General features: G+C 34.8%; 1 protein-coding gene and 1 pseudogene across 1 annotated transcript; both read left to right on the top strand.

Annotated features, from left to right (window-relative positions):
* Positions 1 to 203: 203 nt before the first annotated feature.
* Positions 204 to 1,167, top strand: LOC18016099 (annotated as a pseudogene).
* Positions 1,168 to 2,979: 1,812 nt separating this feature from the next.
* Positions 2,980 to 4,674, top strand: LOC18016326. Its single transcript, XM_024155327.1, has 3 exons — positions 2,980 to 3,309; positions 3,397 to 3,811; positions 3,953 to 4,674. The coding sequence occupies exons 1-3, from the start codon at positions 2,980 to 2,982 to the stop codon at positions 4,672 to 4,674; spliced, it is 1,467 nt and encodes a 488-aa protein (XP_024011095.1).
* The last annotated feature ends 13,110 nt before the right edge of the window (positions 4,675 to 17,784 follow it).

Here is a 17,784-nt window from a genome sequence, read left to right as displayed (position 1 = left end):
TATGATTTAAGTTTTTTTTAGTTAAACTCGGTTTAATACGGTTTATCGATTTATCTAATTTCCGGTTTTTGACGGTTCAATCCGGTTTTCAACTCAACCCGGCTATACTTCCGGTTCGTGGTCCAACCTGGTCTGACCGCCGGTCCGGTCCGGGTTTAAAAACACTGAAGTAATACGTTATGTTGGTGCTCTTTTGATCATGGATATTCATCTCCGGCTTTCCTGTTCTAGAAGATCTTACAGTGATTGGGCCTAAAGAATATTCCACAGGCGGTCTGCAGCTTCTGCGTGTGAGGTCTCAGTCTCTGAAAAGCTTTTGTCTCGTGTTTGACTACTTTGGTCGAAATGGACAAGTGGGCAATGTTTTCGGCTGAGATTGATGCTCCAAGACTGGGGTATATGAGTTTCAGAGATGACCAATCTGATATGATTGTGGTAAAGAACCTGGCTTCTTTGTTCATGATCGACATTGATACTAAATTTAATGTTACGTTTGGCGGAGGATTTAAGCAAGATAGATGCTATCCATGATTTTCTCATCAGGATATCTAGTGTAAGACATATGATCATCTCTCACGGCAATCTAGACGTAAGTTAAAATATATACTTTGTGATGCATCTACTGTATAACAACCAAATGTTTTTTAGTTATCTAAGATGTAATCTTTTCTTTCCTCTTGCAGGTCCTCAATCTATATTTCTATTTGAGGCCCATTCCCAATTTCCATAACTTGTATCGTTTGGAAGCTGCGTTCCCTAAATCTATGGAACAATTTATGCCAGTCTTTCTTGAGAGCTGCCCAAATCTGAGAAACCTCATCTTGGTAAGAATCTGTTTTGAGCCTATGATTTGGTTTACAACATTTTTGAAGTATATTGTAAACTCTAGTTGTTTGTTTTCAGGAGGAAGGTCAAACTGAACACACCTATGTGCCTCAGTGTTTGGTATCAACTCTGGAATGTGTTGAGATAAAAAAAAAAAAAAACTGGATATGGAGGAAGAAAGTTGGAAGAAAATAGTTAGGTACTTTCTTGAGAATTCAGTTGTTCTCAAGAAACTCCTCCTGCGTTTCAGAGATTCTTCTACATCCAACCGAGATTCAGTCTTTAAAAAGCTTCTTACATTTTACAAAGCGGTCTTGCAGTTGTGAGATTATCATCCATTGACAATGTCATTGAAGATCAGCCTAGGAATCTTTTGGATGTATGGCATTCTTCGTCGGGTATCGACTGAAACCATTGTTTACAGTTACAGTCTCAGAGATCTACCTTCTCTGCTTCATTCTCTTCTAGTTTCTCTTGGTACCGTGCTGAACAGTCAACCAGTTGTAACCTTTTTTTACGAGTGAGATTCAAAATTTTATCCATGTTTTCTCGAAAATCACTTGCGAGGAAGTTAGAAACTGTACTTCTACAAAAGCAACCAAAATCACTGAAAAGTGAAAGCTAATAGGTGAAAAAAAAAATGAATCTACCTTATAACAAACCTCTTAATCATGTTCTGAATATCATCTCTCGCTTTGAATACTTCCTAATAACCTCGAGCTCCCTTTGCTTCCTGAGATCTTCCCAATAACTCCGTGGCTGCGATATAGCACTAATTCAATCATAATACTCACTCTCTCCACTATAATCTTCATCATCTTGATCTTCCATTTCAATTTCATCCCAACCATTTAGAAATATTGATGATTCAAGGATCAAACAAAATGCTTCTGATTCTTCTTGCTTCTCGGCTTTCAATGATTCTTCATCATCTTGTGAAGACTTTTCCTCTTCACCACTTTGTCTAGATACGTGACTCTCAAATTCTTCTTCCTTTCTTTTATTCAACCTAATTGCTGATGTAATTTCTTGAGGATTAACTCTATATTCCTCAATCTCCATGGATTTGCCTTCTTCAAGACTACTAACTTATACTTTCTTTGCTTTTTCTTTGTTTCTCTCTTCATCCTCCACATCAATGACTCTTCTTGAAAATTTGTCTTTTTTTTGTGTCCTCTATATTTTTCCTCCTAATAGTTCTCTCCCTGGAATCCCAAAGATTCGCCTTCTCTCTGATACTCAATCAACGGAGGAAAACATCTTGCTTCTCTCTCTTTCTGACAAGGATCTGAAACATAACTTCTGTCTGATTGTGAACACAAATCTATTTCTTCACGGAGAGATTCAAAAAAGGGAACTCGAATTGGAATTTCTCGAAGAGGCTAAATCCAGAACTCTGTCCTGCTATCGCTAAGGGATTGATTTTGACTCGAGCTTGAGCTTACCATATCTGAACCAGAGAAGAAGCTCCCGTGCTGATCCCATTTCTTGACAGGTTTTTCTGGTTTATCCTGACTATTAAACAGATTGGAATTGGTCTGTTGCAGAGTAGAGTTCGAAGAAAGAGTCTGTAGAGATTCCTCTGTTTCAGAAACAGAGGATCTTGAAAAAAGTTCAAGAACCACTTTACTCTTCCTCTCTTCTTCTCTACTTCGATTTGGTTTACTCTCTTCATTACATTTTATCAATTTTTGTATATGTAATTTATATTTTATTTCATAAGGTATATGTAAGTTTATGTTGCTTCAAATCTATGGATGGAAGTCAATTTACAGTGAGTAAATTAAGGGTTTAAAAAGACAATGAAAAATTTGAGTAGATTAATGGGTTCTGATTAATGGCGAACTAGAAATATTTTTTATCGGGGTCAATATTAATAAATTATATATAAAATTTAAATAAATTAAAATATTACTTTTGAAACTGAATGTTTAAAATAATTTATTTATTAGTTTTGGATTATAAAACAGAACTAAAATAATGTATTATTGTTATAAATTTTATAAATTGTAAGTTTGTTAAATAAAAATACATATATGTAGTGATAGAAATATTTAACAGAGCCGAAGAGAAGCATTCCTCACAACTACTCAAACCTCAATTATCCATCTCTTATCTTCACTTTTGCAGTCTATTTTTGGTTGTCAAAATGCGATGGCTCAGAGTACGGTGCTAAAACAATCGGTGGCGAAGAAGATTGTGGAGGCTCCGATCAAGCGGCTAAAAATCACGGTGCCTAAGTTTGACAACAGGAGCATCATCAAAGGGTATTCACGCACTCTCATTGGCAGATGCATGAACCCTCAGATGCAGGATATGAAAGCTCTCTTGTATATGCCTCTGAGAATCTGGAAACTGGAAGATCGAGTTGCTGGAGCGGACCTTGGCATGGGTAAATTCCAGTTTGATTTCGAAAAGGAGGAAGACATCAAGGAGGTGATGAAGATGGAGCCTTTTCATTTCGATTACTGGATGGTGTCTCTGGTTCGGTGGAGCCCGGTGGTCGATCCTCAATATCCGTCGGCGATCAAGTTTTGGGTTAAAGTGATGGAAGTTCCACTTTATTACTAGGCGGATGTAACATTCGAGAGTATTGGAAAGGCTCTCGGAAAAGTGGAAGCCGTCAATTTGGATGAGGGGAAGATACAGGTTACAATCGACGGCTTCAAACCACTGGTTCTCGAAACGACGTTTGAATTTGATGGCGGTGAGGAGACAACGGTTTATTTACGATACGAACGTCTGTTTGGTTTCTGTAAGATCTGTCAGAGCCTATGTCATGACTCTCAACGTTGCCCAACTCGGATCGGAATGGAGGACCGCTGGAGTCGAGAGGAATATTCTGATGAACCGGCGAATTGTCAGGGACCAATGTCTTACAAGGCAGCTGCAAAATACGGAGGAAATGAAGGAAAAGAGGTGCTGAAAAACAATGGAGGAGGTACTGATAGCAAACAGTACAAAGGGAGATCAGAGAGGAAATATGGTGAAGGCTCTTCGCAAACCAACAGACCATCGAACCATTTTCCTCCGAAGGAACACCACAAGAGGCGGATGACGTAGGAGGAGAAAGACGACATTCCGGTGGACACAGAAAACTTGATTCAGCAGAAAACATCATTTTTAGTCACGGAGAATGAGGATTCTGAACCAGTTCAGGCATCTCAGGTGATCAAAGGGAGCGATGGAAAGCATTTGAAGCCAGGTTTGGAGGTTGGTTTGGATATACATGGCACGAAGGAAAAAACAGTGAGGAAAAGCTTGTCATTTGTGGATGATGACTTGCTAAGCCTCGGGTCTCAAGATAAAGGTGATACTGACATGGAGGTTATGCGAGTTCTAGGCGGGCAAGGAGAGAGTTTGGTATCAAATATGGAGGTCATAGCACAAGGAGATACTCGAGAAACTGGCGATGCAATAGTCGAATTTTGGCAACAGGTGAATGCAGGGATTGAACCGGGTGAGCTACAGCTCTGTATTGAGAATAATCTAGGTGAATTGGGACAAGAAGATGGCGAATTTTTTCAGGACCAAGACATGGAGACACAGACGATGGAGAAGCAAGGAAACCCACCGGCGAACACTGAGGCAGTGGAGCAGAATAAGATCGGTTCTCAGATGGCGATACTAGAGGAAATTGCTAGGGATTTAGCTGACCCAGCTAAATCGGAACCCAAGAAAAGACAGAACAAAACCAATCTCCCTTACCTGGGTGGTGGTTCTAAAAAGAGAATGGTTCAAGCACTGGTCTCTCCGCGGAAGAAACAGGTTACTAAATCGACAAACCGCAATGGAGAAGGAGCACGTACGGCAGCTCCAAGAGGCCCTTCGTTTATGAAGAAGGAGTAAAAATTTTAAATTTTACATGAGGATTTTAAGTTGGAATTTTCAGGGTCTAGAGAGGTTTGGAAGAAACATAGACCAGAGTTTTTGTTTCTTTCAGAAACTAAGAATGAATTTTCTTTTTTACAAAAATTTCAATTTCATTTTGGTTACAATAAGTTGTATACGGTTGAACCGTCTGGTGCAAGTTGGGGACTTACTTTATTTTATAATGATGACTTTGATGTTTCTATACTGTTTTCTCGAATTATTGATATTGAGGCTACTATTCTTGGGAAAAAAGTTTTCCTTTCATTCATTTATGGAGACCCGGTAGCAAAAATGCGAGATCAAGTTTGGGAAAGACTAACTCGTATAAGTCTCATAGAGACAGACCCTTGGTTTATCATTGGTGACATGAATGAAATTACGGGTAAAAATGAAAAACATGGAGGCAATCTAAGACATGCATCCACTTTTGTATCCTTTAATCTCATGATTTGGGACTGTGGTTTTCTCGAATTTCCCTGTCTAGGGAATACAATGTCTTGTAGAGGGAAAAGAAACTCAACAATTGTTTGCTGCAGACTTGATCGAGCCCTAGCGAATGAAGACTGGCATGAATTATTCTCACATTCCTTTGTTGAGTACTTGGCAATGATTGGGTCAGATCATAGGCCAATGGTTGCAACCATTGAAGACAAAATTCCAAGGAAAACATCACAATTTCGCTTTGATAAATGATGGTTGGGACAAAATGGTTTAATGGAATCTATTTCCAAAGACTGGAACCTAGATCCCGGTGGTGAGGAAATAAGGCTTACGGAGAAAATTCGGAATTGTCGACGAGAGGTATCCAAGTGGAGGAAAACCCTGAAACCATATGGAAAGGCTAAAATTGAGGAACTGAAACGGGCATTAGAGGAAATACAAAACGATGACACACGGTCGGAAGAAGACTTGAAGGCAACAGCAAAACAAATTCAGGAGGCTTATCGAGATGAGGAATTATACTGGCAACAGAAGAGTAGGACTCAATGGGCGCATGCAGGAGACAAAAATACTAAATTTTACCATGCCCTAGTTAAACAAAGACGGGCAAGAAATCGGATAATTGGGTTGCATAACGAGGCAGGTACGTGGGTTACATCGGAAAACGAGATTGAACAAGTGGCAGTTAATTATTTTGAGAAGCTATTCTCCACCACATCCACAATGGAGTTTGAAGAAGCTCTGGGACAAATCAGACCACAAATCTTGGAAACAGATAATGTTAGGCTCACGGCAACAGCCACAGAGGAGGAAATAAGGAAAGCACTATTTATGATGCACCCCGAAAAAGCTCCGGGACCCGATGGGATGACAGCACTCTTTTACCAGAGAGCGTGGCAGATTATTAAGAATGACCTCGTTAGGTTAATTAATAGCTTTCTGGATACCGGTGTTTTTGAAGACGGTCTAAATCTAACGAACATATGTTTAATTCCTAAAACGGAACGACCTACGCGTATGACTGAACTGCGACCAATTAGCCTCTGCAATGTCGCTTATAAAATTATATCTAAAATGCTATGTCAACGGTTGAAAAGACTGCAGCCGGGCCTAATATCGGAAACACAATCAGCCTTTGTGCCATGGCGGTTGATTTCGGACAATATTCTCATCGCACAAGAGATGTTTCATGGTCTTAGAACCAAAAAATCGTGCAAATGTAAGTATATGGTAATCAAGACGGATATGAGTAAAGCCTATGATCGAGTCGAATGGACGTTTATAGAGGAACTTCTGCGGCGATTAGGCTTTGCAGAAAAATGGATTGGATGGATAATGAGGTGCATTACATCAGTCAAGTATAGAGTCTTACTAAATGGTCAACCAAAGGGTCAAATCATTCCAAAACGAGGTTTACGCCAAGGGGACCTCTTATCCCCATACTTATTTATTTAATGCACGGAAATACTAATAGCAAATATTAAGAAGGCTGAACAGAAAAAGCTATTAACTGGTCTTCAGGTGGCGAGGGCAACGTCTCACATTTACTCTTTGCAGATGACAGTATATTCTTTTGCAAAGCAAATAAAGAGGAATGCCAAAAATTGTTGGCCATACTGAAACAGTATGAGAGTGTGTCGGGACAACAAATTAACTTTGATAAATCTTCAATTCAATTCGGTCATAAGGTCACAGACCAAATCAAGGATGAAATGCGGCAGATTATAGGAATCACTAGAGATGGCGGATCGGGATCGTATCTCGGCATCCCTGAAAGTTTAGATGGCGCTAAGACAAGTGTTTCACTTTGTAGCAGAGCGACAATATGATCGGGTTAATAGTTGGACATCTTGGTTGCTGTCAAAAAGGGGTAAAGAAGTTCTAATCAAATCGGTAGCATCTGCGATGCCAACTTTTGTCATGTCTTGTTTCCGGTTGCCAAAAGCAACAACACGGAAATTAACTAGTACGGCAGCAAGGTACTGGTGGAGTTCGAACGGACAAAATCGCGGTATGCACTGGATGGCATGGAAAAAATTGTGTAAGGCCAAAACTGAAGGTGGACTCGGTTTTCAGGACGTGGAGGACTTCAATACAGCTTTATTGGCAAAACAATTATGGAGGCTTATTGATAGGCCAACCTCACTGTTTGCTCGAGTCTTCAAAGGACGATATTTTCGGAATGCGAGTCCCTTGGACCCTGTGAAATCCTACTCACTGTCTTATGGATAGCGAAGTATTATCTCGGCTTGATCTCTGGTTAGTAAAGGACTGATTAAAAGAGTTGGTTCTGGAAATTCCATTTCTGTCTGGAATGACCCCTGGATATCTTCTTCTCGTTCGAGACCAGCCACTTGTAAGGGTATTAATTACTACCTAAACCTCATGGTTAATCACTTGATTGACCCAGTGACAAATTCATGGAATCTGGGATTGCTGTCGGCAATCATTGAGCCAAAGGATGTAGAAATTATTTGGGGAATGCCCATTAGTAGAGTATATAGGCCAGACCATTTAGGCTGGCACTTTACACAATCTGGTCAATATACGGTTAAATCTGGGTATAGAGTTGAGTGGGATTATCTTGAAGGAGATGTGGCAGTATATCATGGTCCAGAAATAAAGGCATTACAAACACATACTTGGAAACTGAAATGTGCACCAAAATTAAGGCATTTTATTTGGCAAGTCCTCACTGGGTGCCTTTCGGTTTCCGCCAGATTACGTTCACGGGGAATACAGTGTGACAAACAATGTGCACGATGTGGAGCGGAGGAAGAAACTATTAATCATGTCCTTTTTGAATGTCCTCCGGCTTTACAAACATGGGCTCTATCCCAGGTTCCATCACCCTCTGGGACATTTCCAGAGTCATCGGTTTATTCGAATTTTGATCACCTTTTCTGAAGAATTCCACAGGAGGCCAGAAATACACATTTCCCTTGGATCGTATGGTACATATGAAAGGCAAGGAATGAAAAAATATTTTCGAATAAAGACATCGACCCACAGGTCACTTTAAAAATAGCGGAAACAAAGGCCACTCTTTGGGAGGAAGCCCAAAGGGAGGGTCCAGATTCACCCATATCGGATACTTACAATGCGCAATATAAGGCACCCAACACACCATATGAGGGTTGGTGGTGTTATCTGGATGGTTCATGGAAAGAGACGGACTCTTCCGTGGGACTAGGCTGGTATTTTTTTAAGGAAGGAATACCGGATAAAATAATGGGAGCACAGAAGGTACGGCGGAGTCTCATGCCTCTATATGCAGAAGCTGAAGCCCTTATTTGGGCAATGCATTGTATGCTGCTGAACCAGAAGACGGAAGTCGCGTTCGCAACAGACTGTTCGGAGCTAGTGAAGATGGTGTCTGCACCCGACGAATGGCAAGCTTTCGTCCTACATCTGGAGGAGATCCAGAAAATGAAAGACAACTTTCGTATCTTTATTCTAACTCACATTCCGTGCACAAAGAACTCGAAGGCGGACAAGCTGGCAAGGAGCGCTCGAGTCCATCCTCAAGAAATCATGTATGTTAATTCAGTCCTACCAGTTTGGTTGACTGAACCTTTGTAAGTAGTTTAAGCTGTTGACAAAAAAAAATATATTTAATTTTATGTAAACAATACTAATAATCCTATATTTTTATTTTTATTTTTTCTGAAATACTGATTAGAGAAAATGGTATGATAGAAGAATTTTTTTTAGAATATTTACTTATCTCAAATACATTATCTACACTAATTAAAGGGGTTTAACCAGTAAAATTGCAGAAGCTATTCTAATACACGAAAGATTTAATGTAAATGGGAGAGAAATGAATAAGGAAGTTTCGTTTAAAAATATCCAAACCATGTCAAACCAAATAAAACAACAAATGATTAATGAAAAAAAGTAAAAGGTGCAACCACCAAGGATTGAACCTGAGCTAGGGGGTCAGTGTTATGTGCATCTAACCAAATGATCTACAGACAACTAATTATATGCAGCTACAAACAAAATTTTATCAAATTCACAGGGGTCAGTTGACCCCCCTCATCCTTCACTAGCTCCGCCACTAGCTCTGATGATCATTCTGGTAAATTGGAACAGATAATTGGTTATATATATATAAATACGAATTAAAAATAAGGCATAAAGCCAACGATTCCCTTAGCATGGTTAAATCTATATATATATATATATATATATATTTCTGTAGTGATTTGCTTACGTGTTGCGCTTATAGCAAGTTTCACAACCTCTCGTTTACGTGTCAACTCTAGAATTAGTTTCGGCTGCAAAAAGACAAATTACCCTATTTACCGATTATGTGTTATTTTTTTTTGGTTATTATCTGTTGATATGTTAAAAATAACTTATAACAAACCGATATAAATTATTATGGTTTAATGCTTAATTTCACTGTAAAATTAAACCGTTTTTGAAATGATATATAACCAAAATTTATAAAGTAATTAACAAAAAACGTTATTATTATTAAAAAAGAATTCGTAAAATATTTTGTTTTAAATGTTTACCATTTTTTATGTTAACAAATTTTAGATAAAATCTAACAAAAATGTCAATTTCTTATAATTTAGTATAAATATCTAGCACTTTTTTCTAATTCTCTCATAACTTTCAAAATTGTCTAAACTCTTCCTTCTTCTTCATTCTAAGTAAAAACTCATGGAATCATCAGGTAAATATATACTAATGTTTTTCTAAAAAAGTATTAACATACACTATATATAGCCTTATAAAACTCATATACATATCCTTTTATTTTTGTAGCTATAAACAACCCTTCAAACCCTACAATAACTACGTTTGACAAAAACTAATTTTCAAGCTGGCTCCAATGTAATTCTAATTACCCAGAAGTTTACTCGAAGTTTTCTTTTCACTATCTTGGATCAAAGAAAAAGCCAATAGAAACCATGTTTCGTTGATGATGATGTTGAGTACTTTGAAGCTTTTTTAGAGGTAAGCCACTGGAGTACTCCGTTATGTCTTCTGAAGGCTTACTTAACTCTATTAAATTGTGATGCTATGGTGAATCTTTTACGTGTTTGGAGATTCATCTGTCGTTTTTTAATTCAATAAAATGCATGATGCCTCATGATTTCTCTTTCTATCATATTTAATTTTTAAAAAGTTATGTGTTTTTGTTCGAAAGGATTATTAATTTTGGGAATTTTCTTATTAAACATATCTATTCTACATTGTTATTCTACGTATTCTTTTGTATTGCTCAATATTTATTTCATTTGTGATGATGATGATGAGGAATATGTTGAAGGTGATAGTGAAGAAGAGGAATATTGTTGAAGGTGATGATTCTTCTGGTGATGATGGAAGTACTGATAGTGAAGATGATTGTGATGGTGATGGTGACGATGAAACAAGTGATTCTGATGGTGATGAAGAAGATGTTAATTATGCTCCTTCTAACAGTGATGATGATGTTCATATATCCAACACAGGTTTATCTTCATCAGAAAAAACTGTTACTGTTGATCTTCCTTTACTTAGGACACAGGTCTTGAATTTTGTACAAGAAAAAAACCAATTAGGGTTATTTGGACCCTACTATGAAGCCTATTGGATCTGATCCAATTGTTTTTGGTGTTTCCTGTTTAACACCTCGGTGGTATGAGACAGTTTTTTTCGTGAAGATACTTCATGTTTGGACCCAGTCTATGCCCAACTCTGAAAAAGATTGGCTCCCTTTTTTGTGATGAACAAGTTTGATATGTAAATTAAAATTTACCACCTTCTTTGGCTTTGATTTATTTACTACTTGAATCCTCATACTTCATTTCTATTATTCGTGCAGGGTTCTAAAATTGAAGGTATGGTATATGCTCCAAATTATGACTTCTTTTCAAAGAGGTTATTTGAAGGAAATTATATTACAATTCAAAATTTTGAGGTTATTCCTGTTACTGGGTGCTTTCGAGCTACTACCCATCTATCAAAGTTTCTTTTCCAAAGTAATACCATCATACAAAAGGAAGTTTTGCCCTGTAATCAGAACTTCTTTTCTTTCGTCGATTTCCAAACGATTAAAACGACATTTATTCAAATGATTACTTACCAGGTTAGTGTATAAATATATATACATATATATATATATTATTTACTATATTATTTTATTGATTCAGAAAACCATATAACTCATTATTTTTTCTCAATACAAGATTTAATTGGAGAAGTGATTAATATTGGAAAATTCAACGTATGGGAAGGATATGCTTCATACAATATAAAACATACCGGTGGTTACAGCAAAGATGAGATTATCACAATTGATCTTAGAGATTCAAGGTAGGTGATAGTGCTAAAGAACAAAACGAAGATTTAATATATATTCTATACATTATTAATTGTTGTTTATTTATTTTCATATTTTATTTTTCCGCTTCAAATAGTTGACTTTTCCGCATTTTGCGAGGACTAATATAATTTTCCATTTGATTGTTTGAAAATCTAATAATAGTTTAGATTCATTTGGTTTTTTATTCTTTATTGATGAGTATATTTGTTTGTTAAACTTCCTTGCATTTTAATGTTTGAAAACATGATCATGAAAACAATACAAAAGAATATTTGTTTTGGCTTGGTTGATCAAATGGAAACATTGGTTTGCATGAATGTGAGCATTGGTTTAGAAAGATTGGTTTAATGCTTCATTACATTATAAATCAAACCATTTTTCAAATTTAATAAACCGATATTTAGTAAAACCTAACAAATCCTAATAACATTCGTTATTTACTAAATGCAGAAATAGAATGCTTAAGCTCTATTATATAGAACAAATTGAACACTAAATATAATACCAAATTACTCCACGAAACTCAGAGGTTAATATTCTGGAAGTGAAGTGATTAAATGCATAAGGATGGTGTGGGGATTATCACAAGTCTTTTCACTCGAAACATTCAATAACCCTAAAAATGGATATATATTTGAGGGAGAACAATGTGAGTTTGGTGTTGATGTGATGGTTGCTTCACCTTTTGCCAATTTGAAAGTCATTTCTTTCGATGAAAACTCCCTTTCTCCAAGTTCTCCTAGGGTGTTAAGGATTTCTTGGTGCTTAAAGAGAATCATTATGTGTCAGATAGCTTTTTAATGGGAGGAAGAAATTGGTGAGTTTAAAGTATTTTCTATATATCATGCATATATGTATTTGTTCAGCAGTGCTAACAGGTACACTGTAATATTCTCTACAGCAATAAAATTGTATCCAAAGGGATATTCGAGACCAGTGCTAACAAGTACATCATATGAATATATACACACCAATCTCTATAAACCTATACACCTTCCAATCTCAAATTCACTTGCCAAGGTCAAGTATCCTCACATAATATTTTGTTCTGTATGGCCAAGTATCCTCAATTATGGATTAAATCGGTGATGGTTCATCACTATATTTTCATTTTGTTTGTTCTTTATAGAATTAAATGGATTTGGTTCATGTTGTTTATAAAAATATTTATGTTATCATTTTGTTTTTGATCGTGCCTCTTGGTTTTAGTTTTGGTCGTTGTAAAGATATTGAGAGCAATTTCCAGATTGAAACAGAGCTTCTCGTGTGATTATTATTTCATATTTTTTACAATAGCTTTGTTTGTGCTTTACAAAATATCCTCTATTACACTTGCAGTAGTTTTTTTCACTTTTTACTTGTGCGGTAAGCTTGGATTTACTTGTGCCACTTAGGCATCTAGCCGAGAATCCAGCTTTAACTCTAGAGATACAAATAATTTACTGTTTCCATAGTCGTGATTTTTCTTTTAGTACTGTCTACTTACTTCTATAAACTATTAATTGATATGATCTTATGGCCTAAAAGTTACTGATTGACTGATCATTTTGTGTATATAAGATGGTTAAAGTTTATCTGACAAAAGAACTTAGTGGAGGCGATAAAATATCATACGATGGGAAATAAAGATGTGATGGCCTTGAGTTAGATTTTTTTAAAGTTAGATTTTTTATAGATAAAGAAGAAAGAAAGATACAGAGAGAAGCTTCACTCTGCTGGTGGAATGCTCATTACAAATTTACAAGTGGCCTTATCCTACTAAAACGCCAAAACACACTATGTTCATCGAGCCAACCATAATTACAATAATGGGAGTTAATCGTTAACGTCGTCCTCTCTGCCAACTGACGTTCTCATTAAATCCTCCACTACGAACACCACCTCCACTTCAAACATCTTGATTCCTTTCACCTTTAACTAAGAAGTATTCTTCTGCTTTCACTTCTTCATGTTTGTTCATACTTTATACTTCATATTACAGCGTATTGTGTTTCTCTATCTACATGTCTCTAATGATAAGCTTTTTGTTTTTAAAAGTGGTTTAGTTTAGTGACTTTTTATGACTCCAGAAAATATACTTCAAGAAAGAAAAAGTAGAAAACGACACTTATGCGGAAGATACTACAATCAAAGAGTATTGTAATAGCAGAGAATGAATTTAAGACATGAGGACGTCATAAGATGAAGAAGCCTCTCGAGGGAAAACAATTTAATCTTTTTACCTTTTGGTTCAAGTCACATATTTCGTTTCTTAATACATTTGGTGGCTCGTGTTTTTTTGTGTGGATTCTGCATGATGATGAAATCAAACTGAGAAGGAAATTACTTCGCCTTAAGCAGTTCAGTGTTGATGTTGCTGCTGCTCATTGCAAACTTGATTCTTTGTTTCTAAACTTTATTAAAGCACACATAAGGAACCAATCACATCTTTCTTATAGATTTCTCTTTGAATTGATTCATGGAGATTGTACTAAATATAATCCTTTCATTTGCGGTTTTTTTTTTAATATGGATAAAATATTATACGTTCGTATTCGATGCCTTTGATAAGGCTGACAACCATATAAAAAGAATATATTATATGTTAATAAATATTTCAAAAATACACAAGATTAATATTGAATATTATTTTTGCACAGATTTATAATAAAAAGTAAATATTGATTTTATTGATCTATTGTGACGGCAATATATATATAAAACATCTAAATTTTACATAAATTTACAAATTTCAGTTACATTTTGTATATGCTATGCGACTCATACTTTCTAACTATAAAAATTTAGTTTTTTTATAATAATTTCTATTCATTGCATGATCTATATGATAACAAAAAAAAATCGACAATTCACAGAGAACAAATAAATTCTTTTGTTGTTATTATATAAGATGCACCTGTGGATAAAATTATGGATTGAGTTTCATACGAAAAACCAATAAAAATATACATAAAAAACATTGATAATATATTTAAACAAAATAATTGGCTTATGCGGCTGATATTTGTTTTGAGGAAATTTCCAATGCTATGAATCTTTGATCCTATTAATTTCCAACTCAACGGAGCTAATAAAAATGTTGAAACACCAACTGTAAAATAACATCACGGTTTCTAGCTCTTTTTTCCTCTACATGTTTTTTTAAAATAATTACCAATATAACCTCTAAATCTATAAAAAATCACAATCGATCTGCAAGATATGTGTGTGGAGTTTGTAGGTTATGATGAGGAATTTTTTAAAAGATCATATCAATTCGTTTGTATTTGAAAGTTTCAATGAGATTACATGTAATGGATATGGTGAAAATTTGCATTATTAAATGGCACACTTGAATTAGACTTTATCGATAGATTACATATATCATTTGTGAGTAATTATCGATTTTAATTTTTCTTTTTTAAAAAAAAATCATTCAGATTTCTAATTTAGCTTAAATAAATAACAATAATAAAAATAAAAATATATACTTATTAAATTATTTTTTGAATTCTAACCTTTGATTTACTAAACATTTGTAGTCCGCATACGGTGCAGGCACATTAGCTAGTTTTCTTTTATAAACAATTAACTAATGACTATCACTAGCTTCTATGCGAGAAATCATTATTGGTATTAACAAAGTGATCAGAAACCATGGCCAATGAGCAAAACAATAAACAATCGACTATATAATTTGATAAGTGTGATCGAGTCATGTTCATTATGATCAATTCAAGCGATTGCTAATCAAGCTAAGCTAATAAATAAATCGAAGGCACAAAAACATGTTACTAAGAAATTAATGTAATTTAAGATCCACTTTATCAAACATAGTTTTGTCAAAGAATAATTAGGTTAAACAAATAGATATCACTGAAATCATAATTGATTAAAAATGGTTTTTGCTTTATTCAACAAAATCTCAGGTTCTAATGAATTTTAACAATTATACTATTTAAACAATAAGATACAAAAATCAAACAATCAATAATCATTATTCTACATAAGCATCGACATATTGATGTCTATTCTCTTTAAATAAATATGATATGTATTATATGATTATGATCGTGGAAGCATAGTCTACCATAATGATTGATTTAGAGAAGGTATTAATCCCGAAATAATATAAACATAGACCAAAAAATTAAATCTCACTTTTTTGGTTGCAAATAAAGAATGAAGAGAATTAGAAAGAAAACAATCATGAAAAAAGAAAATACTTATAGAAAAAGGAAAACTTGAGAAAAATAAACATTAGAAAATTTTATCTTTATTTATGAGACCAACTACATGCAATGGTCTCAGAAAATTTTATTTTTAATCAATCTTCTTCATAAAATTTCTTCTTTTCTGATAATGATGTTAAAATCCAAGTCAGTAGGATGACGATATTGAGGAACGACTACAATAGCCGATCTAACTAGAAGTATTCTAGGTATCTTGAGAGAAATCAAACATCGATAGACCTGAGAGACATACTCCTTTTCTGTCACTGTTCCAATATTATAAAATTGAATGTATTAAACGGTTATGCATTGAATTGAATGTATTTTTAGTATCATGCGTGCATAAATTGGACATATTTTTATTTTAAGATCAATTTTAAGCTTGTGAATCAATTATTTGGGCTGGTAATAGTAATACAATGTTTTAATTATTCTTTAAAGCTAATAATAATTGTAGCTGTTTTTTATAATTGGGTAATTTTTTTAGTTGCAATTTGAACCTCAATTAGTATATAAATAAAAAACAATTGTAGCTGTTTTCTCTGATTGGATAATTTTTTTAGTTGCAATTTGAACCTCAATTAGTATAAGAAAGAGCAGTGCTCAGTGCTCACCAGAAGATCGAAAGAGAGAGAGAGAAAGAAGAAATAGAAACAGAAATGTCCGACCACGAGATCGAGTCCGACTACCTAATCTGTAGGGTTCGCAGAGATCCGCCGCCTCCTCCTTCCACCATCACCGCGAGGCAAGTGAGTTTCCACCCGTAGGACTACATTGAAACCGGTGGGGTTCCCAGCGATGCTATTGGTTTCCAAGGAGGCAGCGGCAAAGCTTCTAACTCCCAAGCTTCTCGCTCCCAAGCTTCTAACTCCCAGCTTCTCGCTCCCAAGCTTCTAACTCCTAGGCTTCTCGCTCCCAAGCTTCTAACTCCTAAGCTTCTCTTCCATGGTGGTCTTTCCTCTGCAAGATGTTGAGCTCTTGGTTTTGCTGCTTTACCTATCCTTCTTCAGACGACGCCATTGCCTCCCTCAACGACCGAAACGTTAACGCATATGACGAAAAAAACATTCCCGACCTGTCCAACATTGATGACATTGTTGATCCTCTTGGCGGCGCTCCCAATGCCACTGGCGGTGAATCTGGCCGCACGCCCCAAGGTTTACTAGTTGCAATTTGAACCTCAATTAGTATATAAATAAAAAAAACAAATGTTTTTGATAATATTTAAATTATCTATGTATTTTATGTTTATTGGTATAGGTTACCATGCATGTGTTAATTTTTAGTGGATTATATTTGGTGCACATAGCAATCAAAAATTATAGGTTTGATGATGATTATTCTTCTTAAAATATCTGATATGTTAACATACAAAATTCTAATTTTATTGTAGTACTGATTAATAAAAATAAAAATCAACCGTAAATGCATTTAGAATGTAAAATAAGTTTAGATAATAAGCGCAGGCTGATATAATTTTCCATTTGATTGTTTGAAAATCTAATAGTAGTTTAGATTCATTTGTTTTTTATTCTCTATTATTGAGTATATTTTTTTGGTTAGATTTTCTTGCATTTTAATGTTTGCAAACATGATCATGACAACAATATTAAAGAGAGTAAATAAAAACATATTAATATCCAAATAATTTAGTTTAAATAGTTTTGAAATCTTTTGATATACTGTACGAACTTATTCAATATTGATCATTGTTTTATATATTTTAGACATAACAAATATCATAATTTCGTCAAACTTTCCATTGATTAATTTTACTTTTTTGTTAGGTTTGACTAAATATCGATCTATTAAATTTAAAAAATGGTATTGACAATAAAGTTAAGCATTAAACCATAATAATTTAGACCGATATGATTTAAGTTATTTTTTTATTGAATACTTATTTAAAAAAAAATTAGTATAGGTTTACCTGATGACTCCATGAATTTTTAGTTAGAATAAAGAAGAAGGAAGAGATTATACAATATTGAAAGTTGTGAGAGAATTACAGAAAAGTGGTTTATATTTATACTAAATTATAAGAAATTGAAAACCCTATAACTTTTTTAAAAAAATGTTTTTGTTAGATTTTTATTAAATTTTATT

This window comes from Eutrema salsugineum, unplaced genomic scaffold (genome assembly GCF_000478725.1).
Source record: "Eutrema salsugineum unplaced genomic scaffold, Eutsalg1_0 scaffold_20, whole genome shotgun sequence".
In the NCBI taxonomy this organism is placed as follows: domain Eukaryota; kingdom Viridiplantae; phylum Streptophyta; class Magnoliopsida; order Brassicales; family Brassicaceae; genus Eutrema; species Eutrema salsugineum.
This window is presented reverse-complemented; position numbering and strand designations above follow the sequence as displayed.

Coding starts and splice junctions, on each gene's coding strand:
- LOC18016326 (XM_024155327.1), top strand. CDS start 2,980: ATGGCTCAGAGTACGGTGCTAAAACAATCGGTGGCGAAGAAGATTGTG. Junction 3,310..3,396: donor ATTACTGGATGGTGTCTCTG/GTTCGGTGGAGC, acceptor CTTTATTACTAG/GCGGATGTAACATTCGAGAG. Junction 3,812..3,952: donor GAGATCAGAGAGGAAATATG/GTGAAGGCTCTT, acceptor CATCATTTTTAG/TCACGGAGAATGAGGATTCT.